Raw genomic sequence first — 26,936 nt, forward strand, 5'->3', positions numbered from 1 at the left:
AACTGAGTAAATTAATATTGGATTATAACCCAAAGTATAGAATATCTGTGAGTCAATACTGATAATAAAATCATTGAGTGAATCAATAAATGAGGGAGAGGAGACAAATATCACATGAAGAAGAATTGGAAGCAACCTAGATGTCCATTGGCAGATGAATGAATAAGAAAGTTGTGGTATATATACGCAATGGAATATTACTGAGCTATTAAAAAGAATGCATTTTACTCAGTTCTAATAATGTAGATGAAACTGGAGCCTATTATACAAAGTGAAAGAAAAGCACCAATACAGTATATTAACATATATAGAATTTAGAAAGATGGTAACAATAACCCTATGTGCAAGAGAGCAAAAGAGACAGAGATATAAAGAACAGACTTTTGGACTCTATGGGAGAAGGCGAGGGTGAGATGATTTGAGAGACTAGCATTGAAACATGTATATTACCATATGTGAATCAGATCCAAGTTTGATCACCAAGTTGGATCACCAGTCCAAGTTTGATGCATGAAGCAGGGCATTCAAAGCCGATGCACTGGGACAACCCAGAGGGATGGGATGGGGAGGGAGGTAGGAGAGAGGAGGAGGGCTCGGGATGGATGGACACATGTACACCAGTGGCTGATTCATGTCAATGTATGTCAAAAACCACCACAAAATTGTAATTACCCTCCAATTAAAACTAATTAATTAAAAAATAGTTTATGTACTAGCAGATTCTCTGCCTCAAGGAAAGGAAGCATAACTCCCAACCACTTAATTTTGAGCTACTCTTAGTGACTTCTTTCCAAAGAGTGCAGTATGGAAATACAGGAAAAAAAAAATCATGTTACAGTGTAGAAACCTAACAAACATTGCCTCAGTCAGGCAATCAAAGCAAAAGTCAGTCATAAATCATGTTGATAGTATGTATGCTTGATATAATGTGATCAGAGTTGCTTCTTTTTCTCTATAATCTTCCTTCTAGTAATCCATAACCACAATATAACCATGAGAAAACAGCAGAAAAATTCTAGTAGTAGAACATCCTATAAAATATCTGACCAGTACTCCTCAAAAATGCCAAGATCATTAAAAACAAGAAAAGTTTGAGAAACTGCCATAGCAAAGAGGAGGCTAAAGACATAGGAAAACTAAATGTACTATGATATCCTGGATGGAGTCCTGGAACACAAAAAGGATGTTAGAGGAAAACTAAGGAAATCTAAATCTAAATGGACTTTATTGTTTTGTGTTTTTTGGGTTTTGTTTTTGTTTTTTTTGGAGTATAATTGCTTTACAATGTTGTGTTGGTTTCTGCTATACAACATGAATCATCTGTAAGTACGTATATATCCTATTCCTGTTGAGCTTCCCTCCTACCCCAAACCCCATCCCACCCTTCTAGGTCATCACAGAACACTGGCTGAGCTTCCTGTGTTATACAGCAGCTTCCCACTAGCTATCTGGTAGTGTATATAATGGCAACCCACTCCAGTACTCTTGCCTGGAAAATCCCATGGCTGGAGGAGCCTGGAGGGCTACAGTCCATGAGGTCACTAAGAGTCGGACACGACTGAGCTACTTCACTTTCACTTTTCACTTTGATACATTGGAGAAGGAAAGGGCAACCAACTCCAGTGTTCTTGCCTGGAGAATCCCAGGGATGGGGGAGCCTGGTGGACTGCCGTCTATGGGGTCGCACAGAGTCGGGCACGACTGAGGCGACTTAACAGCAGCAGCAGCAGCAGCAGTGTATATATGTCAATCCAACTCTCCCAATTCATCTTACCTTCCCCTTCCTCTGCTGTGTCCACATGTCCATTCTCTACATCTGTATCTCTATTCCTGCCCTGCAAATCAGCTCATCTGTACCATCTTTCTAGATTCCATACATATACATTAATATACAGTATTTGTTTTTCTCTTTCTGACTTACTCTATATCACAGCCTCTAGGTCCATCCACATCACTACAAATGACCCAGTTTCATTCCTTTTTATCGCTAAGTACCACATTTGTATCCATTTATCTGTCAATGGGCATTTAGGTTGCCTTCATGTCCTGGCTATTGTAAATAGTGCTGCAGTGAACATTGAGGGTACATGTGTCTTTTTGCATTATAGTTTTCTCAGGGTATATGCCCAGTAGTGGGATTGCTGGATCATATGGTAGTTCTGTTTTCTGTTGTTTAGGGAACCTCCATACTGTTCTCCGTAGTGTTTGTATCAATTTACATTCCTACCAACAGTGCAAGAGGGTTCCCTTTTCTCCACACCCTCTCCAGCATTTATTGTTTGTAGATTTTTTTGATGATCATTCTGATCAGTGTGAGGTGATATATCACTGTAGTTTTGATTTGCATGTCTCTAATAATGAGTGATGTTCAGCATCAAACAACTAGCAGGATAGGAACCCATTATCAGACAGGCTGCCTAAAGTCATACTAAGCTCATAGACACCCTAAAGCACACCACCTGACATGGCCCTGCCCACCAGAGGGACAAGATCCAACCTTCACCCACCAGAACAAAGGCACCAGTTCCCTACCACCACCAGAAAGCCTACCCAAACCACTGGACCAACCTCACCCACTTGGGGCAGACACCAGAAGCAAGAGGAAATATGACCCTGCAGCCTGTGGAAAGGAGACCCCAAACACAGTAAGTTAAACAAAATGAGGAGACAGAGAAATATGTTGCAGACAAAGGAGCAAGGTAAAAACCCACAAGACCAAATAAATGAAGAGTAAATAGGCAATCTACCTGAAAAAGAATTTAGAATAATGATAGTAAAGGTGATCCAAAATATTGGAAATAGAATGGAGAAAGTACAAGAAATATTTAACAAGGACCTAGAAGAATTAAAGAACAAACAATGATAAACAATACAATAACTGAAATTAAAAATACACTAGAAGGAATCAATAGCAGATAGAGGAAGATCAAATAAGTGAGCTGGAAGATAGAATGGTAGAAATAATTACCAAGGAACAGAATAAAGAAAAAAGAATGAAAAGAATTGAAGACAGTCTCAGAGAAGTCTGGGACAACATTAAATGCAGCAACATTTGAATTATAGAGGTCCCAGAAGAAGAAAAAGAAAGAGTCTGATAAAATATTTGGAGAGATTATAGTCAAAAACTCCCTAATATGAGAAAGGAAATAGTCAGTCAAATCCAGGAAGCACAGAGAGTCCCAAACAGGACTTTAGTTAATAATAATACACTAATATTGATTTATTTATTTTAAGAAATGTACTGTAATAATGTAAGATGTTAATTATAAGAGAAACTGGGTGTGGGGTGTATGGGAATTCTTTGTACTATCCCCTCAATTTTTCTATAAGTCTAAAACTTTTAAAAATAAAGTCTATTTTTTAAAAATTTAAACAGGTAGATGCAGAAGAATGCATGCAGTATAACACCATTTATATAAAGTTAAAAAAATATAAAACAATAATTGCAGAGGAATACCAGGAAGAGTTTCATCCTCTATTATCACTTGAAGTTTCTGTTTTTCCCTTTCACAGAAATATTTATCTTGTTTTTGAGCCTAGTTTTGTCTTTGTGCGTATCTTTGTATATATGAATATGTATGTATGTTGTAGATACATACATACATACATAACCATGTATATTGTATGTATATATGCATGCTTATATGTATATTTTTGGAGCAGAGAAGATGCATCTATGCAAGAAGTGACCAAGCCATCTTGACCAGATGTCCTCTTGATTTTTTAAAAATGTTCATGTCAAAGGCAATAATTTCAGTATGGATCTTTCCTACTTGGTGAGAAACTTGCAATGTTTCACATACCTCTTCCTTTCTATGGTTATTTAATTTAATGATGCTTTTATAATGAGTATTTCAGAGCCAAAACTAGATCACCTGAAATTACTTAAGTGAACCACAAGTCAGTTATTCTATGCCCTTGCCTTTAAGAGTATAGTTAAATGCTAAATATGTGAATATCCAGCTTGTAAAGGGTTTGAGACATAGTCTACTGCTTATTGCAGTGTTCAACATATTTACTCATACGTTTCAGTGGATAAGTCATTTAAGTTGGTTCTGTTTTCTAGCTCTTTGCTTTTGCTGCTCCTATCTGAATTTTTTCTCAAGTTTTTTTAAGTTATAAAATAAGTAACTTATGCGTCTCTTTCTCCTCCAGTGTAGTAAAATACATGTAACCTGAGATCTACCTTTAACAGTATTTCGAGTGTATATTATAGTATGTAAACTATAGGCATAATGTTTTTTACAGCATATCTCTAGAACTTTTTCATCTTGCATGACTAAACTTTATACCCACTGAACAGCAACTCGCCATTTCCTCATCCTCTCAAGTTCTGGCAACTACTATTCTATTTTCTGTTTCAGTGAGTTTAACTACAATAGATACCATATAAAGTAAAATTATGCAGTACTTTTTCTTCTGTGACTGGCTTATTTCAGCATAGTGCCCTCAAAGCTCATCTACGTCATAGCATATTACAAGATTTCCTTCCTTTTTTCTAGCCAAATCATATTCCATTGTATGTATATGCCACATTTGATGTTGTTGTTTTAATTCATTCATCTGTGATGGACATTTAGGTTGCTTCCACCTCTTGGCTATTGTGAACAGTGCTGCAATAAACACGTGAGTTCAGATTTTCAAAATTCTGATTGTAATTATTGTGGATAAATAACTGGAAGTGGGATTCTTAAATCATATGGTAGTTCTATTTTTAATTCTTTGAGGAACCTCCATACTGTTCTGTATAGCAGCTGCACCATTTTCCATTCCTACCAAAAGTGCACAAAGATTCAATTTCTCTACATCCTCATCAACACTTATTTTATGTGTGTGTTCTTTGAAGAAATGCCTATTTATGTCATGTCCCCATTTTTTCAGTTTATTTGTCTTTTTGCTATGGAGTTTTTGTAGTTAATTATATATTTTCGATACTAACCTCTAATCAGATATATGGTTTCCAAATATTTTCTCCCATTCTGTAGGTTGCCTTTTCACTTTAGATTGTTTTCCTTTGCTGTGCAGAAGTGTTTTAGTGATATAATCCCACTTTACCTTTGCTTTTGTTACCTGTGCTTCTGCTGTAATATCTAAGAAATCATTGCCAAGGCCAGTATCATGAGGTTTTCCCCCTATGCGATCTTCTAGAAGTTTTAGAGTTTCAGGCCTTATGTTTAAATCTTTAATCTAATTTGAGCTGATTTTTGTGATGATATAAATGAGGCCAGTTTTATACTTTTGCATGTGGATATCAACTTTTCCCAACACTATTGGTCAAAGGGACTATCCTTTCCCCATTGTGTATTCTTGCCCCACCCACCTGCCATTAATCAGTTGACTGTATACGTGTGAATTTATTTCTGGGCTTTATATTCTCTTCTATTAGTCTACATGTCTATCTTTATGCCAGTATCATACTGTTTTGATCACTGTAGATTTGTAACATATTTTGAAATTAAGAAATGTGAGGCCTCCCCAGTTTTGTTCTTTTTTCTCAAGATTGCTTGGCTATTTAGGGTTCCCATCTCATTCCTTATGAATCTTAGGGTTGTTTTTGTACTTCTACAAAAAATGTCATTGGGATTTTTATAGGAATTACATTAAATCTGTAAACTAATTTGTATAGTATGTATATTCAACAATTTATTCTTCCAGTCCATGAACATGAGACATCTTTTCATTTATTTGTGTTGTCTTTAATCTCTTTGAGCAGTGTGTTGTGGTTTTCAGTATATAAGTCCTTCACTTCCTTGGTTAAGTTTTTTCTTTTTAATTGAAGTATGTTTGACATTATAAAAAAGCTGAGCATATTTAATGTATGCATTTTGTTGGGTTTGAAGGTACATATACACAATCACCAATACAATGCCCTAAACTTGACCGTCACCTCCAGAAATTTCCTCCCTCCAGTTTTTCTTTTGATAAGAACATTTAACATAAGATCTATCCTTTTAACAAAATTTTAATTATCAAATACAGTATTGTTAACTATCTATGCTATGCTATATGATAGATCTATAGGATTTATTCATGTTGCATATGTAAAACTATATACCCTTTGATGAACACTTCCTCAGTTACCCCTCTTCCTAGCCCCTGATAAGCATGATTCTCCTCTCTGCTTCTATGAGTTTGACTACTTTAGATTCCTGATATAAGTAGGATCATGTAGTATTTTTTCTTCTGTTTCTGGTTGATTTCACTTAGCAGGTCTTCCAAGTTCACCTACGTTGCAGCAAATGACAAGATTTTTTCATTTTTAAGGCTAGATAATATCCTTTTGTATTTATACACCGTATTTCCTTTATCCCTTCATCTCTCAATGGACATTTAGATGTTCCCATGTCTTTGCTTTTGTGAACAATGCTACGGTGAATATGGGAATGCAGATTTTTCTTCCAGATTCTTATTCCAGTCCTTTTAGATATATAGCCAAAAGTGGGATTGCTGGATTATATGAGTTCTAGTTTACATTTTTTAATGATCTTCCAACTGTTTTCCATTGTGGTTGTAACAGCTTGAACATTCCCACCAACAGTGCATAAGGGATAAAATTTCTCCACCTCCTCACCAGCACATCTTCTTTTTTTTGCTTTTGAGTTTTAGGAGTCCCTTATATATTTTGGGCTTCCCACGTGGTGCTATTGGTAAAGAACCTGCCTGCAAATGCAGAAGAGACACGGATTAGATGTTAACCCTTTATTAGATATATGATTTGAAAATACTTTCTCCATTTTGTAGGTCACCTTTTAACTTTACTGATTGTTTTCTTTGCTACGAATATGGGTTTGAGTTAATGACACTTGTCTGTGTTTGCTTTTGTTCACTGTGCTTTTGATATCATATCTAAATTATTGCCAAGGCCAATGGTCAAGAAGATTTTTCTGTTTGCTTCTAGGAGTTTTAGAGTGTCACATCTTATTTTTAAGTATTTAATATTTTGAGTTGGGTTTTGTGTATGGTATAAGAGAAGCATCTAATTTCATTTTTTGTCCTGGATATCCAGTTTTCCAAACACCATTTATTAAAGAGATTGTTTTTTCCCCATGTGTATTTTTGCCCTCCTTGTCTAAGACCAGCTTACCATAAATGTGTGGTTAATTTCTAGGCCCTCTATTCCAGTTCATTGGTCAATATGTACTTTTTAATGCCAGTACCTTACTGTTTTGATTACTGTAGTTTGAAATCAGGATATATAACACATACTACTTTGTTCTTCTTCCTCAAGATTGCTTTGTCTATTCATGGTCTCTTGTGGCTCATATGAATTTTAGGATATTTTTTATTTACATAAAAACCATCATTGGTATTTTGATAAGAATTGCATTGAATCTGTAGATTGCTTTGATTAGTATCACATTTTGACAGTATTAATATTTCCAGTCCTTGAGTATGGGATGTCTTTCCATTTATTTCTCTTTATTAATTTCTTTTTATATTTTTTTTTACTAAAATATAGTTAATTTACAATGTTGTGTTAGTTTCTGGTGTACAGCAAAGTGATTCAGTTTTATATATATATAAAACAACTTTTATATTTATATTATATATATATATAATTTTTAGATTATTTTCCATTATAGTTTGTTGCAAGATATCAAATATAGTTTCCTGTGCTGTATAGTAGGGTCTTGTTGTTTATCTTTTTTATATATAGTAGTTTCTACCTGCTAATCCCAAACTCCTAGTTTATCCTTCCTCCCTGCCTTTCCTCTTTGATAACCATAAGTTTGTTTTCTATGTCTGTGAGTCTATTTTTGTTTTGTGATTTGTATCATATTTTAGATTCCACATGTAAGTGATATCATATGATATTTTTCTTTCTCTATCTGACCTACTTCACCTGCTATGACAATCTCTTGTTCCATCCATGTTGCCACAAATGGTATTATCTCATTTTTTATGGCTGAGTAGTATTCCATTCGGAGGAGCCTGTTAGGCTGCAATCCATGGGGTCACTAAGAGTCGGACACGACTGAGCGACTTTACTTCACTTTTCACTTTCATGCATTGGAGAAGGAAATGGCAGCCCACTCCAGTGTTCTTGCCTGGAGAATCCCAGGGATGGGGGAGCCTGATGGGCTGCCGTCTATGGGGTCGCACAGAGTCGGACATGACTGAAGTGACTTAGCATAGCATAGTATTCCATTGTATATATTAATATATACCACATCTTCTTCCCATTCATCTGTTGATGGATATTTAGTTTGCTTCCATATCTTGGCTATTATATATAGTACTACTATGAGCATTGAGGTGCATGTATCTTTTTGAATTAGTTTTTTCCAGATATATGCCCAAGAGTGGGATTGCTGGATCATATGGCAACTCTACTTTTAGTTTTTTAAGGAACCTCTGTAGTGTTCTTCATATACACCAATTTACATTCCCACCAACAGTGTAAGAGGATTTTCTTTTCTCTACATACTCCAGCATTTATTATTTGTAGACTTTTTGTTGAAGGTCATCCTGACCAGTGACATAATACCATATTGTAGTTTTGATTTGCATTTCTTTAATTAGCAGTGTTGAACATCTTTTCATGTGCTCATTGGCTATCCATATGTCTTCTTTGGTGAAGATCTTCTTTACTTAGATCTTCTGCCCACTTTTTGATTAGGTTGTTTGTTTTTTTGTTATTGAGTTTTATGAGCTGTATGTATATTTTTAAAATTAACCCTTTGTCGGTCACATCTTTTGCAAATATTTTCTCCCAGTATGTAGGTTGTCTTTTAGTTTTGTTTATGGTTTCCCTTGCTGTACAAAAGCTTATAAGTTTGATTAGGTTCCATTTGTTTATTTTTGCTTGTATTTCTATTGCCTTCAGAGACTGACCTAAGAAAACATTGGCACATTTTATGCCAGAGAATGTTTGCCTATGTTCTCTTCTAGGAGTTTTATGGTGTCCTGTCTTATATGTAAATCTTAAAGCCATTTTGAGTTTTTTGTGTGTATGGTGTGAGGGGGTGTTCTAACTTTATTGATTTATATGTGGCTGTCCAACTTTCCCAACACCACTTGCTGAAGAGACTGTCTTTTCTCCATTGTATAGCTTGCCTCCTTTATTGAAGATTAATTGACTATAGGTGTGTGGGTTTATTTCTGGACTCTCTATTCTATTCTGTTGATCTATATGTATGTTTTTGTGCCAGTACCACTCTTTTGATTACTGTAGCTTTGTAATTGTCTGAAGTCTTGGAGAGTTATGCCTTCTGCTTTGTTCTTTATCTTCAGGATTATTTTGCCAATTCTGGGTCTTTTTTGGTTCATCATAAGTATTAGACTTATTTGTTCTAGTCTGTGAAAAACGTCATGGGTAATTTGATAGGGATGCATTAAACCTGTAGATTGCTTTGGGTAGTATGGCCATTTTAACCATATTAATTTTTCCAATCCAAGAATATTGTGTATCTTCCCATTTCTTAAAATCATCTTCTTTTATCAGTGCTTACAGTTTTCAGCATATAAGTCTTTCATTTCCTTGGTCAAATTTTATTCCAAAGTATTTGATTTTTATGCAGTCTTAAAAGGATTTTTTTTTTTCTATTTTCCCTTTCTGATATGTTTATTGTAAAGAAAGGAACAGGTTTCTGTAAGTTAATCTTGTATCCTGCTACTTTGCTGAATTTGCTTATCGGTTCTTATATCCTGCTAATTTGCTGAATTTGCTTAGGAGATTTTGTGTGGAGTCTTTCAGTTCAGTTCAGTTCAGTCACTCAGTTGTTTCCGACTCTTTGCAACCCCATGAACCACAGTACGCCAGGCCTCCCTGTCCATCACCAGCTCCCAGAGTTCACCCAAACCCATGTCCATTGAGTCAATGATGCCATCCAACCATCTCATCCTCTGTCGTTTTCAAATGAGTCAGCTCTTCTCATCAGGTGGCCTAAGTATTGGAGTTTCAGCTTCAACATCAGTCCTACCAATGAACACCCATGACTGATCTCCTTTAGGATGGACTGGTTGGATCTCATTGCAGTCCAAGGGACTCTCAAGGGTCTTCTCCAACACCACAGTTCAAAAGCATCAATTCTTCAGCGCTCAGTTTTCTTTGTAGTCCAACTCTCAAATCCATACATGACCACTGGAAAAACCATAGCCTTGACTAGACGGACCTTTGTTGGCAAAGTAATATCTCTGCTTTTTAATATGCTGTCTAGGTTGGTCATAACTTTCCTTCCAAGGAGTAAGTTTCTTTCAATTTCATGGCTGCAATCACCATCTGCAGTGATTTTTGAGCCCAGAAAAATAAAGTCAGCCACTGTTTCCACTGTTTCCCCATCTATTTGCCATGAAGTGATGGGACCGGATGCCATGATCTTAGTTTTCTGAATGTTGAGCTTTAAGGCAACTTTTTCACTCTCCTCTTTCACTTTCATCAAGAGGCTCTTTAGTTCTGCTTTACTGTCTGCTATAAGGGTGAAGTCTTTAGGGTTTTCTATATATAGTATAATGTCATCTGTATATAATGGCAAATTTACCTCTTCTGTTCCATTTTTGGATACCTTTTATTTTTCTTGTTTTATTGCTATGGCTAGAATACTATGTTGAATAGAAATGGTAATAGTGGGCATCATTGTCTTGCTCCAGATTTTAATAGGAAGGCTTTCAGCTTTTCACTATTGAGCAATGGCTGGGGGTTTGTCATAAATAGCTTTTACAGTAAGTCCCCTACATGCAAACCTTCAAGTTGCAAACTCTCAAAGATGTGAAAGTGTGTATCATCAATGTCAGGTGGGAGTGAAATTGTAACCTGCCCTCCATCTCCTATTTCTGATGATCCTTCAGCTCTGCCATCTCCTAGCTCCTCTCCCTCCTCTAGTCAGTAACTCTTCTTGCCTGTTCACTCAATGCCAGCCCCTATATGCCAGCTGTTGTACTGTACTACTGTACTTTTCAAGGTACTGTATTATAATATTAAAGATATCTTCTTTATTTTTTCTGCTTGTTTTTTATGTATTTTTTGTGTGAAAAGTATTGTAAACCTATTACAATACAGTACTATATAGCCAGTTGTGTTAAGCTGGGTACCTGGGATAACTTTGTTGGACTTATGAACAAATTGAATTTATAATTGTGCTCTTGGAACAGATTATGTAGGTAACTTACTGTATTATGTTGAGATATGTTCTCTCTAGACCCACTTTGATAAAGAGTTTTTTATCATGAATGGATGCTGAATTTTATCAAATGCTTTTCTGTGTATATTGAGATGATTATGTGAGTTTTATCTTTTCTTATGTTGATGTGATGTATCACACTGAATGATTTACATATGTTGAACCATCCTTATGACCCTGGGATAAATCCTACTTGATCATGGTGTATGATCTTTTTTTATGTGTTGTTGGATTTGTTTTGCTAATATTTGGTTGAGGATTTTTTGCATCTGTATTCATGAAAGTGAAAGAAAGAAAGTGAAGTCATTCAGTCATGTCCAGCTCTTTGTGACCCCATGGGCTGTAGCCTACCAGGCTCCTCTGTCCATGGGATTTTCCAGGCAATAGTCCTGGAGTGGATTGCCATTTCCTTCTCCAGGGGATCTTCCCAACCCAGGGATCGAACCTGGGTCTCCTGCACTGTAGACAGACGGTTTACCGTCTGAGCCACCAGGGAAGCCACCAGGAAGTATTCATCAAAGATGAATGTAATTTTCTTTTTTGGTAGTGTTTTTGTCTAGATTTGGTATCAGAGTAATAGTGGCTTCATAGAATGACTTTGGTAGTATTCCTTCCTCTTCAATCTTTTGGAAGAGTTTGAGAAGAATCAATATAAGTTCTTCTTTGTATGTTTGGTAGAATTCCCCAGTGAAGACATCCAGTCCTGAACTTCTGTTTGCAGGGAGGTTTTTTGTTGTTGTTGTTTTTTAATTACAGATTCTATTTCACTTGTAGTGATTGATGTGTTCAAACTATCTATTTTTGATTCAGTTTTGGTGGGCTGTATGTTTCTAGAAACTTATCCATTTCTTCTAGGTTGTCCAGTTTGTTAGCAAATAATTGTTCATAGTATTCTTGTGTTTTTTTTTTTTTTCATTTCTGCAATATCAGTTGTTATTTCTCCTTATTTAATTGGGGCCTTCTCTCTTACTGAGCATGGCCAGAGGTTTGTCAATTTTGTTTACCTTTTCAGTTCTTGTTTTCATTCATTTTTTTCTATTTTTATCTTTATTTTATTAATTTCCTCCCTGATTTTTATTATTTACTTCCTTCTGTTGACTTTAGATTGTTCTTTTTCTAATTCTTTTAGGTGGTAGTTTAGGTTGTTTATTTGATATTTTTCTTGTTTTGTTTTGTTTTTTTGAGGAAAACGTTTATCACTATGAAGTTCCCTCTTTGGACTACCTTTTCTGCAACTGGTTGAGTTTTCATTGTCATTTGTCTCAAGATATTTTTTAATTTTCTCTTTGATTACACTGTTAACCTATTAGTTTCTTTAGTAGCATGTTGTTATGTTTCTATGTTATCTTTTTTCCTAATTTCTCTTTCTGTGGCTGATTTCTAGTTTCATGCTATTGTAGTCAAAAAGATGCTTGAAATAATCCCTGGCCTCTTAAATTTCTTGAGGCCTATTTTGTGTCCTAGTTTGTGGTCTATCATAGAGAATGTTTTATGTGCACTTGAAAAGGATGTGTATTCTGGGTTTATTTTTAATTTAATGTCCTGAAAATAACAATTAAGTCTAGCTGTTCTATTGTGTCATTTAGTATCTCTGTTGCCTTACTGATTTTCTGTCTGGAAGATCTGTCCATTGATGTCTATTGAAATGATTTGTGATTTTTATCCTTCATTCTATTAATGTGCTATATGATATTGATTGATTTTCATATGTTGAACCATCCTTTCACCCAGGGATAAATCACATTTGGCCATGATCCTTTTAATATGCTTTTAAATTCAGTTTACTACTTTTCTGTTAAGAATTTTTACATGTGTATTCATCACGGATATTAGCCTTTAGTTTTCATTTCTTATAATATCTTTTTCTGTTTTGGGTGATGTTAATGCTGCCCTGATAAAATTAGTTTGGAAGTGTTCCTGCCTCTTCAAGTTTTTGGAAGAATTTTAGGAGGATTGGTATTAATTCTTTAAATATTTGGTAGAATTCACCTGTGAAGCCATCTGGTCTTGGGCTTTTCTTTGTTGGGAGATTTTTAATTACTGAATAATTTTATTGCTAGTTATAAGTCTATTCAGATTTTCTGTTTCTTCATGATTTCATCTTGGTAGGTTTATGTTCCTAGGAATTTATCATTTTCTCTAGATTATCCAATTTGTTGGCATATAATTGTCAGAGTAGTCTCTCATAATCCTTTTTTATTTCTGTGGCATCAGTTATAAAGTCTCCTCTTTCACTCTGAATTTTATTTGAGTCTTCTCTTTTTTCTTAGCCTAGCTAAAAGTAGTCAATTTTGTTGATCTTTTTAAAAAACAGCTCTTAGTTTGGTTGATTTTTTCTATTATTTTCCTAATCTCTATGTCAATTATTTCTGTGTAAACTTTATTATTTCTGTCCAATAACTTTGAGCTTAGTTTGTTTTTTTTTTCTAGCTCCTTGAAATGCAAAGTAGTATGAGAGCTTTCCCCTTGTTTAATGTAGGCATTTAATGCTATAAACTTCCTTTTTAGTATTGACCTAGTTGCATTCCATAAATTTTGGTATGTTGTGGTTTCATATTCCTTTGTATCGAGGTATTTTCTAATTTACCTTTTGATTTCTTCTTTGACCCATTGGTTTTTCTAGATTATGTTGTTTAGTTTCCACATATTTGTGAATTTTCTAGTTTTTCTTTTGCTACTGAAAGTGAGGTATTGAAATCTCCTAGTAGTATTGTGTTGCTGCTTATACCCCCCTTCAGTTTTCTCAATGTTTGCTCATATATTTAAGTGCTCTGATGTTGTGTGCATATATATTTATAGTCATTATGTCTACCCTTTTATCATTATATAATGTCCTTTTTCATCTCTTTTGAAAGTTTTTGACTTTAAGTCTATTTTATCTTGATTAAACATGGCCAACCTTATTCTTTTTTGGTTGCAATTTGCGTGGAATTTCTCTTTTTATCCTTTCTTTTCCAGCCTGTGTATGGCCTTAAATCTAAAGTGAGTTTCTTGTAGACAGCACTTAGTCACATTTTGTTTTGTGTTTGTTTAACCACTCTATGTCTTTGACTAGGGAGTTTAATCCATTTATATGTAAAGTAATTATTGATAGAGAGGATTTACTATTGCCATTTATTAGTGGTTTTCTGTTTTATAGCGCTTGTTGCTAATTTTTTGGTAGTGAATTGCCTTTTTCCTTTCTCATTTTGTGTGCCTTCTATAGGTATTTTAACTATGATTACAAAGGTACTTACTTAAAACACCTTGTAATAATCTATTTTAAGCCAATGAGAACTAAAGTTCCATCACATTTAAGAGCTCTTTTTGTTTATTTTCTTGAATGTTTCTTTTTAAAAAAGCATTTCATTCCTAATAGACGAAATATTTTCTCTTCTTTCTCTGAGGATATTAGTGATGGCTCTTTGAAGTTATTTTTTTTTTCTCCTTGCATAGTTTCTGTTTTCTCCCACTTGCTTTTATTTATTTTTTGTTCTGTCTTTTTCACATTAGTTGCTTTTTTCAGATGCCTGATAATTTCTGCTCATATTTATGAGTAGGAGCCAAAAACGGATTGGAAGCTCTGATCAAATGAGTGATCCTTATTGAATTTAAGTTTCACTTAAAGTCATCTGGCTCATTCATTTGTTGGAGAAATTCCCCATTCTAAATCAGCATTTTTAGACCTTTCCTCTTGGGGCTGATTAGATTTCCCAGAAAAGACTTCAGAACTCTCACTTGGGGAGGGTACCACCAGCATTGTAGGAGCCAAATGAAGGAAAATGTTTTGGATATCCTCATCATTCAGAATGCATCATTTCTCTTAAAGCCTAGTTTTCAGGAACAGTATTCACATCCTCAATGGTGTCTAACATTCCCCATGTTCAGAGAATGAACCTTCAGTATACAGCAGGATTGGGAGTGGTCTTTACCCAGTAGCATTTTGTAGGGGAGGGTGTTTAAAGATATAATCTAATCTTTTAAAGAACTTTTAACATAACCACTTTATCTTAACTCCAGCTCTTTATATACATTTCCAGAGACACTAGAATATATCAGTTCCTAAAATGTTTCAGGATTCTTAGATGTAGATTGGGTTAGTTCTTGGTTTCCCCCACTGCTGATTTAAGATTCAGCTTTCTCGAGTATGCTTGTTCAGTTATTTTACAGCTTCCAGAATATTGTTGCTATTGCCTCATTTCCTTGTTCTTCCTTACTTTTTTAAAAAGTCCCTATAGTTTTAAAGGTTTTTGGAGGGATTGAAATTAGATGCATGTATTCAATCCGCCACCTTTATCTGAAACTAAGTCCTTCCACAATGAAATAGTTTCCTTATCTCCCTAATGTGATATTTCTGTTGATCCTTGGTTTGTATTAGGTGTTATACCTGAAGAACCTTAGCCCTCGGGTGACTGAAAGAGATCTTGTCTCATTATTCGCTCGGTTCCAGGAAAAGAAAGGACCTCCAATTCAATTCCGAATGATGACTGGACGAATGAGGGGGCAGGCTTTTATCACTTTTCCCAGTAAGTAGCTTCATCTGGATAATTACTCAGTTATGGCTGAGTCACTAATAAATTCATTAGCAACTACATATGCCCTCTCTAATTTAAATATAGCCCACAAAAGAAGCATATCAGAGGAAGGAAAGAGAACTTAGGAAAACATGTTCTTTTTTTTTTTTTTTTCTATTCTCCCTTCTGTGTTTCCTCTCCTTCTTTGACAGTGCACCACCACCTTACACCATTGTTCTCTCTTTTCCCCAACTTGGCACTTCCTACTCACTGTATCAAAATTTACTTTCCCTCTGCTGAAAGTAATATTTCTAGTCCAAGTTATAATTACATCGATTATTAATATATTGGTATTCTTATCAGAACACTTATAGTTGCATTATGCCTTATTCCTTTAGGAGTAAGACTGCAAGCTATTGTGATATTATGCTATATTATGCTAATTAATTAGTAATTCATAATTAACTAGTGGGTGATATATTGTTTAACTGTTGTTTGCATCCTAATACATGACTTCAGTATCCTAAACCATAAGGAAGAATAATACAGGCATGTCTCAGGGATACGGCAGATTCAATTCCAGACCACTGCAATAAGGTGAATTATCTCAATAAAGTGAGTTGCATGAATTTTTTGTTTTCCTAGTACATATAATGGAGAAGGCAATGGCACCCCACTCCAGTACTCTTGCCTGGAAAATCCCATGGACGGAGGAGCCTGGTAGGCTGAAGTCCATGGGGTCTCGAAGAGTCGGATACGACTGAGTGACTTCACTTTTACTTTTCACTTTCATGCATTGGAGAAGGAAATGGCAACCCACTCCAGTATTCTTGCCTGGAGAATCCCAGGGATGGGGGAGCCTGGTGGGCTGCCATCTATGGGGTCGCACAGAGTTGGACACAACTGAAGTGACTTAGCAGTAGCGGTACATATAAAAGTTATATTTACACTATCGGAGGCAGATTATCACCATAGACTGGAAGAAAGGGTGCATGCATGCATGCACTGTCACTCAGTTGTGTCTGACTCTTTGTGACCCCATGGACTGTAGCCCACCAGGCTCCTCTCTCCATGGAATTTTCCAGGCAAGAATACTGGAATGGGTTGCCACTTCCTCCTCCATGGGATCTTCCCAATGCAGGGATCAAACCCACGTCTCCTGGATCTCCTGCAGGCAGATTCTTTACCTCTGAGCCACCTGAGCAGCCTTGTGTTTATACTATACTGTAGTATATTAAGTGAGCAGTAGTATTTAGTCCAAAAAAACAATGTACATATCTTGATTTAAAAATACTTTCTTAGTAAAAAATACTATCATCTAACAGTTCAGGGTTGCTAAAACCCTTCAATTTGGAAAGAACACATTATCTGCAAAGCATAATAAAACAAAGTGTAATTAAACAAGTTGTATCTCTATAGGAATTCCAGTTTCTATGACAGACCAGACTATCTTTCTTTTTTGGTGGAGGCTAGGTAGGAACTGTGCCTTTTATTATCCCTAAACTATCATAATTTATATACTGCATAGTAATGTATTTAAAGGCAAGTGCTTTTGCACATGAGCAATGCCAAATTCCCCTACAGTCTTCTTATACAGCATTGTACCATCTTTCCTATCTCATTGAACGTTTTTGTATCCTCAGCTCTAGTGATTTTCAGTCTTTTCAAGTGTAAGAACCCTTTTAAACTTAAAATATTATTTCATGTACCCCCCCCACCTAATATGATCCATTAGTTGAAAAAATATATAATAAAAAGGCTTTATACACTAAGTACTTTTAAATAAATAGCTGTTTTACTAGTTATGAATACATTTGAAAGTTTGTAGAGCATACATATAAGACATAAATTGGTTCAATCTAAAACCATTGCTTGTCTACTTAGGATCTGACAGACTCTGGGCGATAAGTCCATTCCTTCCTAATTTCCCACATCTAGACTCTGAGACCCATAAATTAAATCCTCCTGCTATACCCTATATACTCTTACACCTCAAGCTTCCATATGCCTACAGGGATTCTTAAACTTATCCAAGTGAGGGCTCTGACAACCACTCTCTAATCAAAAGGAAAAGTATTAATAGGAAAATGTCCCCAGTACCATAATAACTTCTTTTTGTGTTTTCTATTTTGAAAATTATTTCATTCTCTTAGCACCTATAATGTGTTATCTAAGATACAGGTTTGTGTATTATTAGATGTAGCTTAGCCCTCTTTAGCACACTGTCTGTGTCCTTGTTTTGTTTTGTTTTGTTTTACCTATATCCTTGAATTAGGAGATACTCAAGCATCCTTTTAAAGATTCTATTGTAATTATTCTTAGCTATTTAATCTTGCTGAGTTATACAAATTTGGGATTGTGGAAAACACAATAAACTCAAATAACTACATGACCTTATGGCCTACATTGTACTCCAAGGCAAAACAACATAAACTAGACTTGGAATAAAATTGAATTATTAAGCCATACATAAACTGGTGTTTTTTCTTTCTCTTTTAGATACAGAAATAGCATGGCAAGCATTGCGTCTAGTAAATGGATATAAGCTACGTGGGAAAATATTGGTGATAGAATTTGGAAAGAACAAAAAGCAACGGCCAGATCTCCAGGCTGCTTCTCTAATATCATCTACTACAGATAATACTACTGAAATCAGTGGCAGTTAGAAGATACAAAAAGTGTGAGTCCCAGGAGGTCTTTTTACATCAGAATTTAGGATCTAGGTTTTGTGTATAGAGAGCAGTTTGTTTGGAATTGAAGAAGAGAAACTGAGGGAAAGAAAGCAAAATTAAGACAATCCCTTTCAGCTTTTGGAAAGAATTGGCAAAATACACTTTCTATAATCAAAGATTATCTAGGATAGACAATATAATGAGTATAGAGGGTTGGTTATAAAGAGTATCATTTTCTCAGGATAAATTACAGTAGATTTCTTCCAAGGATTTTTTAAATCATTGTAATTTATATGAGGTCTTATATATTTGTCCCTAGAGATGACATTCTTTCTAAGACTGCCTCCTATATATATATATATATATATAAAACTAAAAAAACTAAGTAAATATTGAAATATTTATATCTGGAGCCCACTTGTCCCTAATTTTATTCACCTAGTAAATAAGTGACCAGGGGCCTAAACATCAGCAAATGCTGTTGAATTAGACCTTCAGCAGTAACAGTAGGTAGTTTTCATAGGTTAGTCAGAAAATATTTAATGCACACTCCCTATTAAGTTATCAGTATCTTCAAAAAGCTGTTCATTTTTTCTAATGAAAGAATTTAGATCAAAACATTAATGTTCTCACAATTATTTACACTATCTACCATTGAATAATGATTGAATTCAAAGCAATAAGCATTGAATCATTGTCAGTACATGTTAGGAATTAAATATATGAATTTTAGAATAGGAACATACTAGCAAAGAATACCAAAGGAGGGTAGAAAGAAAGAGCTTTCTAGAAGAGAGGCAGCCAGCCCCAAGTCCCCCAGTTGTTTGTTTATAGTTGCTGGAGAATAGAAAAATGACATGATATGGAGGAAGTAGTATAAACTTTGGAATCAGAACTGTTTGAACTCCACAGCCATATTTAACCACTCTATGACTTTGGCAAGTCATTAAATCTGAGCCTCAATTTTTTTCATCTGTAAAAATGAGGATAGTAATATTACTTCATTGGATTGTGATAATTAAATTTGATCGTATCCAGGATGAAGATCAGAAAGAAAAAAGAATGAAAACATAAGAGGGTATACAACCATTAAGCACTCTAATGTACTTATAATGGGAATGTCAGAGAAAGAAAGGAGCAGAAAAAGATATTCCAATACATAATGGCTGTAAACACCCCAAATTTGATAAGAAACTATCTACACATCCAAGAGATCTCAATGAATCCCAAGTAAAATAAACAAGAAATCCACAAACACACCACAATAAGAATGCTAAAACCCAAAGATGAAACTTTTGAAAGCAAAATGAGATAGATGAAGCATCATTTACAAGGAAACTTCAATAACAGATAAGTTCTCATCAGAAACAAAGGAGGTGGTAGTGGGAAATTTTACTCAGTGTTGAAATGAAAAAGAACTGTCAACATAGATTCCCTATTCAATAAAACTGTTTATCAAGAATGAAGATGAAATGAAGACACTCCCACACAGTTAAAAACTGGGAGAAAATGTTGCTGTCAGACCTGACTAGCAGGAAATATCAAAAGAAGTTCTTCAGGTAGAAAGCAGGTGACCTCAGACAGTAATTTGAATCTACACATACAAAAAATTAGCACTGGTAAAGGTAATTGTGTAATTAGATAGTCAAAATACATTTTTCTTTCTTAATTGATTTTAGAAGCTATTTTATCAAGCAATATATATGTAATTGCATTATTGGATCTATTACATATAAAACTAATATATTTACCAATAGCAAGACAAAGGTAGAAACAAAGCTGTATTGAATTAATGACTCCAGGTGATAACTCAAATCCATAGGAACAAATGAAAGTAACAAGAAATAGGAAATAAGAAGGTTAATATAAAAAAGCTATAAATAATATACTTGCTCTTTCTTCTGTCAGCTTCTTTAAAAGACATAAAATTATACTAAGTAATAATTATAATGACATATTACTGGGTTTATAACATGTAGAGATAACACTACTAACAATAATATCACAAAAATAAGAAAAGGAATAGGTTTACATAGGAATAAGGTTTTTATATCTCATTGGAATTTAGTTAGTATATAGCTGAAGCCAGTTAAGACGTGTATGGTAAACCCTAGAGCAACCACTAACAAAATAGCTAAAAATATTTAGTAAAAATATTAAATACACTTAAATGTCTTATTAGAAAATGTCTAATGCAAAAGAAAGTAAAAAGAGGAATGGAGAAATAAAAACTTGAGACATAAGTATGAATGGATTAAACAATCTAGTCAAAAGGCAGAGATCATCAAATGGGAAAACAAACAAGACTTACCTCTATGCTATTTATTGTAGTCACACTTTAGATTCAAAGATACAGATTGAAGGTTAAAGGATATAAATATCAGGCAAATGGCAAGTATTAGAAAGCTGGAGTGGCTATACTATTCAGATCAGATCAGTCGCTCAGTCGTGTCCAACTCTTTGCGACCCCATGAATCGCAGCACGCCAGGCCTCCCTGTCCATCACCAACACCTGGAGTTCACTGAGATTCATATCCATCGAGTCAGTGATGCCATCCAGCCATCTCATCTTCTGTCGTCCCCTTCTCCTCTTGCCCCCAATCCCTCCCAGCATCAGAGTCTTTTCCAATGGGTCAACTCTTTGCATGAGGTGGCCAAAGTACTGGAGTTTCAGCTTTAGCATCATTCCTTCCAAAGAAATCCCAGGGCTGATCTCCTTCAGAATGGACTGGTTGGATCTCCCTGCAGTCCAAGGGACTCTCAAGAGTCTTCTCCAAAACCACAGTTCAAAAGCATCAATTCTTCGGTGCTCAGCCTTCTTCACAGTCCAACTCTCACATCCATACGTGAACACAGGAAAAACCATAGCCTTGACTAGACGAAGCTTTGTTGACAAAGTAATGTCTCTGCTTTTGAATATGCTATCTAGGTTGGTCATAACTTTCCTTCCAAGGAGTAAGCGTCTTTTAATTTCATGGCTGCAGTCACCATCTGTAGTGATTTTGGAGCCCAGAGAAATAAAGTCTGACACTGTTTCCACTGTTTCCCCATCTATTTCCCATGAAGTGATGGGACTGGATGCCATGATCTTCGTTTTCTGAATGTTGAGCTTTAAGCCAACTTTTTCACTCTCCACTTTCACTTTCATCAAGAGGCTTTTTAGTTCCTCTTCACTTTCTGCCATAAGGGTGGTGTCATCTGCATATCTGAGGTTATTGATATTTCTTCCGGCAATCTTGATTCCAGCTTGTGTTTCTTCCAGCCCAGCGTTTCTCATAATGTACTCCGCATATAAGTTAAATAAACAGGGTGACAATATACAGCCTTGACGAACTCCTTTTCCTATTTGGAACCAGTCTGTTGTTCCATGTCCAGTTCTAACTGTTGCTTCCTGACCTGCATACAAATTTCTCAAGAGGCAGATCAGGTGGTCTGGTATTCCCATCTCTTTCAGAATTTTCCACAGTTTATTGTGATCCACACAGTCAAAGGCTTCGGCATAGTCAATAAAGCAGAAATAGATGCTTTTCTGGAACTCTCTTGCTTTTTCCATGATCCAGCGGATGTTGGCAATTTGATCTCTGGTTCCTCTGCCTTTTCTAAAACCAGCTTGAACATCAGGAAGTTCACGGTTCACATATTGCTGAAGCCTGGCTTGGAGAATTTTGAGCATTACTTTACTAGCGTGTGAGATGAGTGCAATTGTGTGGTAGTTTGAGCATTCTTTGGCATTGCGTTTCTTTGGGATTGCAATGAAAACTGACATTTTCCAGTCCTGTGGCCACTGCTGAGTTTTCCAAATTTGCTGGCATATTGAGTGCAGCACTTTCACAGCATCATCTTTCAGGATTTGGAATAGCTCAACTGGAATTCCATCACCTCCACTAGCTTTGCTTGTAGTGATGCTTTCTAAGGCCCACTCGACTTCACATTCCAGGATGTCTGGCTCTAGGTCAGTGATCATACCATCGTGATCTAAAGTCTATTTAAAATGAGCTTTAAAGCAAAAAAAAAATTGCTGTAGATAGTGACATCTATTATAAACACATATGCATCTAACAACAGAGTACCAAAATACATGGATCAAAAACTGAAATGAATGGAGAAATATAAAAGTATACAACAAAAAGTGGGGGATTAAGTATCCCATTTTCATTAAGAACTAGACAGAATTATGAACAAAGGAATAGAAGACTTGAATAATGCTATAAATCAACGAAACCTTAAAGATACTTATAGAACACTTCACCTAACAAGAGCAAAACACACATTCTTCTCAAATACACATGAAACATCTCCAGGATGGACCATATCACATTTTGTTGTTGTTGAGTCACTCATTCTTGCCCAACTCTTTGCAACCCCATGGACTGTAGCACACCAGGCATCCCTGTCTTTGACTGTCTCCCAGATTTTGCTCAAATACATGTCCATTGAGTCAGTGACACCATCCAACCATCTCATCCTCTGTCACCCACTTCTCTTCCTGCCCTCAATCTTTCCCAACATCAGGGTCTTTTCAAATGAGTTGCCTTTTCACATCAGGTGGCCAAAGTATTGGAGCTTCAGCTTCAGCTTCAGCATCAGTTCGTCCAATGAATATTCAGGGTTGAATTCCTTTAGGACTGACTGATTTGATCTCCTTGTAGTCCAAGGGGCTCGCAAGAGTCTTCTCCAGCACCACAGTTTGAGAGCATCTGTTCTTCAGCACTCAGCCTTCTTTATGGTCCAGCTCTCACATCCATACATGACTACTGGAAAAATCATAGCTGTATCACATACCATTAAACAAATCATGGTCAATTAAAGTGTATCAAACTATGCAAAGTTTGTTCTCTGACCACATAGAATGAAACTTCTGTTAGAAATCAATAACAGAAAGTCAGGAGACACAAATAGAAATTAGATAGACTTTTAAATGACCAATATGTCAAAGGAGGAGTTACAAGGTTAATTTGAGATGAGTGAAAATGAACATACAACATCCCAAAACTTATGGGATGCACCTAAAGCAATGCTTACAGAAAATTTTATAAGTGTAAATGCTTGTAATTAAAAAGAAGAAATATCACATATCAATAACCTCACTTTGTACATTAAGACACTGGACAAAGAGAAGAAAACTAACTAGAAAAAGCAGAAGGAAGGAAATATGAAAGATTAGATAAGTAAATGGCATAGAGAATAAAAAGTTAATGAAACCCGAAGTTGGCTCTATGTAAAGACCAACAAAATTGAAAAAAAAAAAAAAAGAAGACTCAAATTGCTAGGATCAGAAATGAAGGAGGGAAACATTACTACAAATCTTATAGAAATTTAAAGAAAATTATGAAGGAACATCATGAACAATTTTATGCCAATAGATTAGATAACTTATTTGTAATGAACACATTCCTAGAAAGACACAAATTACTGAAACCAATTGTTGAGAAAGGGAGAACAAAGAAACTCTGAAAATACCTATAATAAGAGGTTAATTAAAACTTTTTAAATACCCAAAAAGAAAAGCATAAACATAAATGGATTATCAGATTAATTATCACAAACATTAAAGAAGAATTAATACAAATTCTTCAAAAATTCTTCCAAAAAGTATAAGAGGAGGGAACATATCTGGTAAATATGCTATAATATGAAAGGATGCTGAAAACATGCTAAATGAAAGCAACTATTCCAAAAGACTGTATATTATATGATTCCAAATATATAGTGACAGAAAGTAGATTAGTGGTTGCTTAGGGCTGGGGCAATAGCTGAAGTGTATAGGGTTTCTTTAGAACTTGATGAAAATGTTCTAAAATTGATTGTGATGATGATTGTACAACTTGTTTATTATAGTACAAACCATGAATTATATACTTTAAATGGGTGAATTTTATGATATCCAAATTATATTTTAATAAAGTCACACACACTGAAATAGTGGGTACAACCTAAATGTCTGTCAGTGTGAGAATGGATAAATTATGATGCATCCATTTGGTGGAATACTGTACAGCCGTTAAAATAATGGAGGTATATCTATTAATGCATTCTGATCTGTATAGTGTCTAGGATTTTGTAATAAGTTAAAAAGTAATATATATGTATATGTGAATACTTTTTTTTATAAACAAAAGCATTTGTATATATATGATGTATGTATATATAGATATTTCTGAATAAACTTAGGAAAAACCTGGAAAATATACGTACCAAATTGTAAAACTTTTAGAGATGTGATTGGATAGACTGAAAAGGGACTTTTGCTTTATAAAATTTTTAAAGTGTGATTTGGGCTGATTTTTACTTTTTTCAGTTTTTTAATAAAGAAAAATTTAATACTCTGCCAATGATTTGCATTTCAGAATATTTGTCAGGCCTGCTCTGAGGATATCATCTAACTATACTCAGGAAAAACATCTATTCCTTTGATAAACTGCTCACTTTGGATTAACTCTAATTTTAAATATAGTTTAAAGGACAAGAAGTAAGTTATCCTGGTATAACCTTTTGCACATGTTACCTAGGAGCATACTTCTAAGGTGGACTTTTCAGAAGAAACTTCTTCCTGTTGTATAAAATCTCACCGCTGCCCTTTACTAGACCTACAGACCATTAACAATAAGGGAAAATAAAAACAGAGACTGTCCCTCAACTGGTGTGTAGATAAACTGTGGTATACCCATACAAGGGAATCCTACTCAGCAATAAAAACTATGATGAGCTATATGATACATGCAACAGCTTGGATAGAGTTCACATGCATTTTGCTAAGTAAAAGAGCCAAACTCAAAAGGCTACTTACTGTTAGATTCCATTTATATAACATTCTGAAAAGGACAAAACTATGGAACAGAACAAGTTAGTGGATGACGGGTTAAAAATAAGAGAGTAGCACAAGGAATTTATTTAATAATGGAAATTTTCTGTATCTTGATTATAATTACATGAGTGTATGCATTTGTGATAACTCCTAGAATTGTACACCAGAATGGTAACTCCTAGAATTGTACACCAGAATGGATGAATTTTACTGTATGTAAATGTTTAAATAAATGTAACTTTTAATGGAGGAAAGAAAGTTTCTTAAAGTCATTTCCATAAAATATTCCTATTCTGTTGTCTTTGGATTACTATTGATAACTTAAAGCCACTTGACTACTATTTCTTATTTTCTGCCTACAGGTCAGCAGAAATCATTTAAAAAATCTATATACACATAAACACAGTAACCCACCATAAAAAAAAATCAAAGGTCAAACTGGAAAATAATTTGCTACATACAGGAGCTAATTTCTTCAATATAGAATTCATATAGTTTTCTTAGTATACTAAAGTCAGTAATCCAATTAAAAAGTGGGTAAACAAAAAGAAAATTTATAGAGAAACAAATATAAATGATAAACTTAGAAAATTTAGAATGTTCAGAGTATTAATACAAATTAGGACAATTAGCTCTCTTTTTTGTTTTTTGTTGTTGTTTTGGCCATGCCATGTGACTTGTGGGATCTTAGTTCCCCAACTAGGGATTGAACCTGGGCCCTCCACTGTGAAAGCATGGAATCCTAACTACTAGACTGCCAGGAAATTTACAATTAGCTCTTTTTTAAAAAGCCTTTTTCGGTTTATAGAAAAGTCAAATAGTAAAAGAGTTCCCATATATCCTTCACTTAGCTCCCCCGATGTTAACATCTTACATAACCATAGAAAAGTTAACTAAGAAAATAATATTGATGCAGTAATATTAGCTGATGTGCAGACCTTATTTGATTTTCTCCATCTGTCCAACTAATGTCTTTTTATGATCTAGGATCTCACATTGCACTTTGTTATGTATCCTTAATCTGTTCCTAACTGTGACAGTTCTCATTGGTCAGTTATTTTGTACAATGTCCCTAATTGGGGTTTCTCTGATATTTTGTCATGATTATATTGATGTTATGCATATTTGGTAAGGATACCACAGAAATGATGTTATGTCCTTTTTAGTACCTCATATCAAGAGATATCTGATGCTGACATGTCTTAATACTGGTGACATGTAACCTTGATCACCTGGTTAAGGTAGTGTCTGCTATGCTTCACTGTAAAGTTAATATTTTCCTCATTAGAATTAATAAATACCTTATAGGAAGATATATTCAGTTCAGTTCAGTCACTCAGTCATGTCCGACTCTTTGCAACCCCATGAATCGTAGCACGCCAGGCCTCCCTGTCCATCACCAACTCCCAGAGTTCACTCAGACTCACGTCCATTGAGTCAGTGATGCCATCCAGCCATCTCATCCTCTGTCATCCCCTTCTCCTCCTGCCCCCAACCCTCCCAGCATCGGAGTCTTTTCCAGTGAGTCAACTCTTCGCATGAGGTGGCCAAAGTACTGGAGTTTCAGCTTTAGAATCGGTCCTTCCAAAGAACACCCAGGACTAATCTCCTTTAGAATGGACTGGTTGGATCTCCTTGCAGTCCAAGGGACTCTCAAGAGTCTTCTCCAACACCACAGTTCAAAAGCATCAATTCTTCGGCGCTCAGCCTTCTTCACAGTCCAACTCTCACATCCATGCATGACCACAGGAAAAACCATAGCCTTGACTAGACGAACCTTTGTTGGCAAAGTAATGTCTCTGCTTTTGTTTTTTTTTTTTTTAAAGGCTTAAAATGTATTTTAATA

At 35.2% G+C, this 26,936-nt stretch overlaps 1 protein-coding gene across 4 annotated transcripts in view; it reads left to right on the forward strand.

Moving 5' to 3' along the window:
- RBM41 (RNA binding motif protein 41) overlaps window positions 1–25,339 on the forward strand; it is a 75,601-nt gene extending 50,262 nt beyond the window's left edge. For 3 of the 4 annotated variants that reach the window (XM_027533332.1, XM_027533334.1, XM_027533335.1), the window contains 2 exons: window positions 15,478–15,625; window positions 18,113–18,477. In XM_027533332.1, the coding sequence (XP_027389133.1) occupies window positions 15,478–15,625; window positions 18,113–18,279 (315 nt within the window). In that variant the 3' untranslated portion in view covers window positions 18,280–18,477. Of the gene's footprint in view, window positions 1–15,477; window positions 15,626–18,112; window positions 18,478–24,632 lie in introns of those variants that run through there. The other variant, XM_027533333.1, reaches the window with a different exon arrangement.
- The last annotated feature ends 1,597 nt before the right edge of the window (window positions 25,340–26,936 follow it).

Source organism: Bos indicus x Bos taurus, chromosome X, assembly GCF_003369695.1.
Source record: "Bos indicus x Bos taurus breed Angus x Brahman F1 hybrid chromosome X, Bos_hybrid_MaternalHap_v2.0, whole genome shotgun sequence".
Lineage (NCBI taxonomy): Eukaryota > Metazoa > Chordata > Mammalia > Artiodactyla > Bovidae > Bos > Bos indicus x Bos taurus.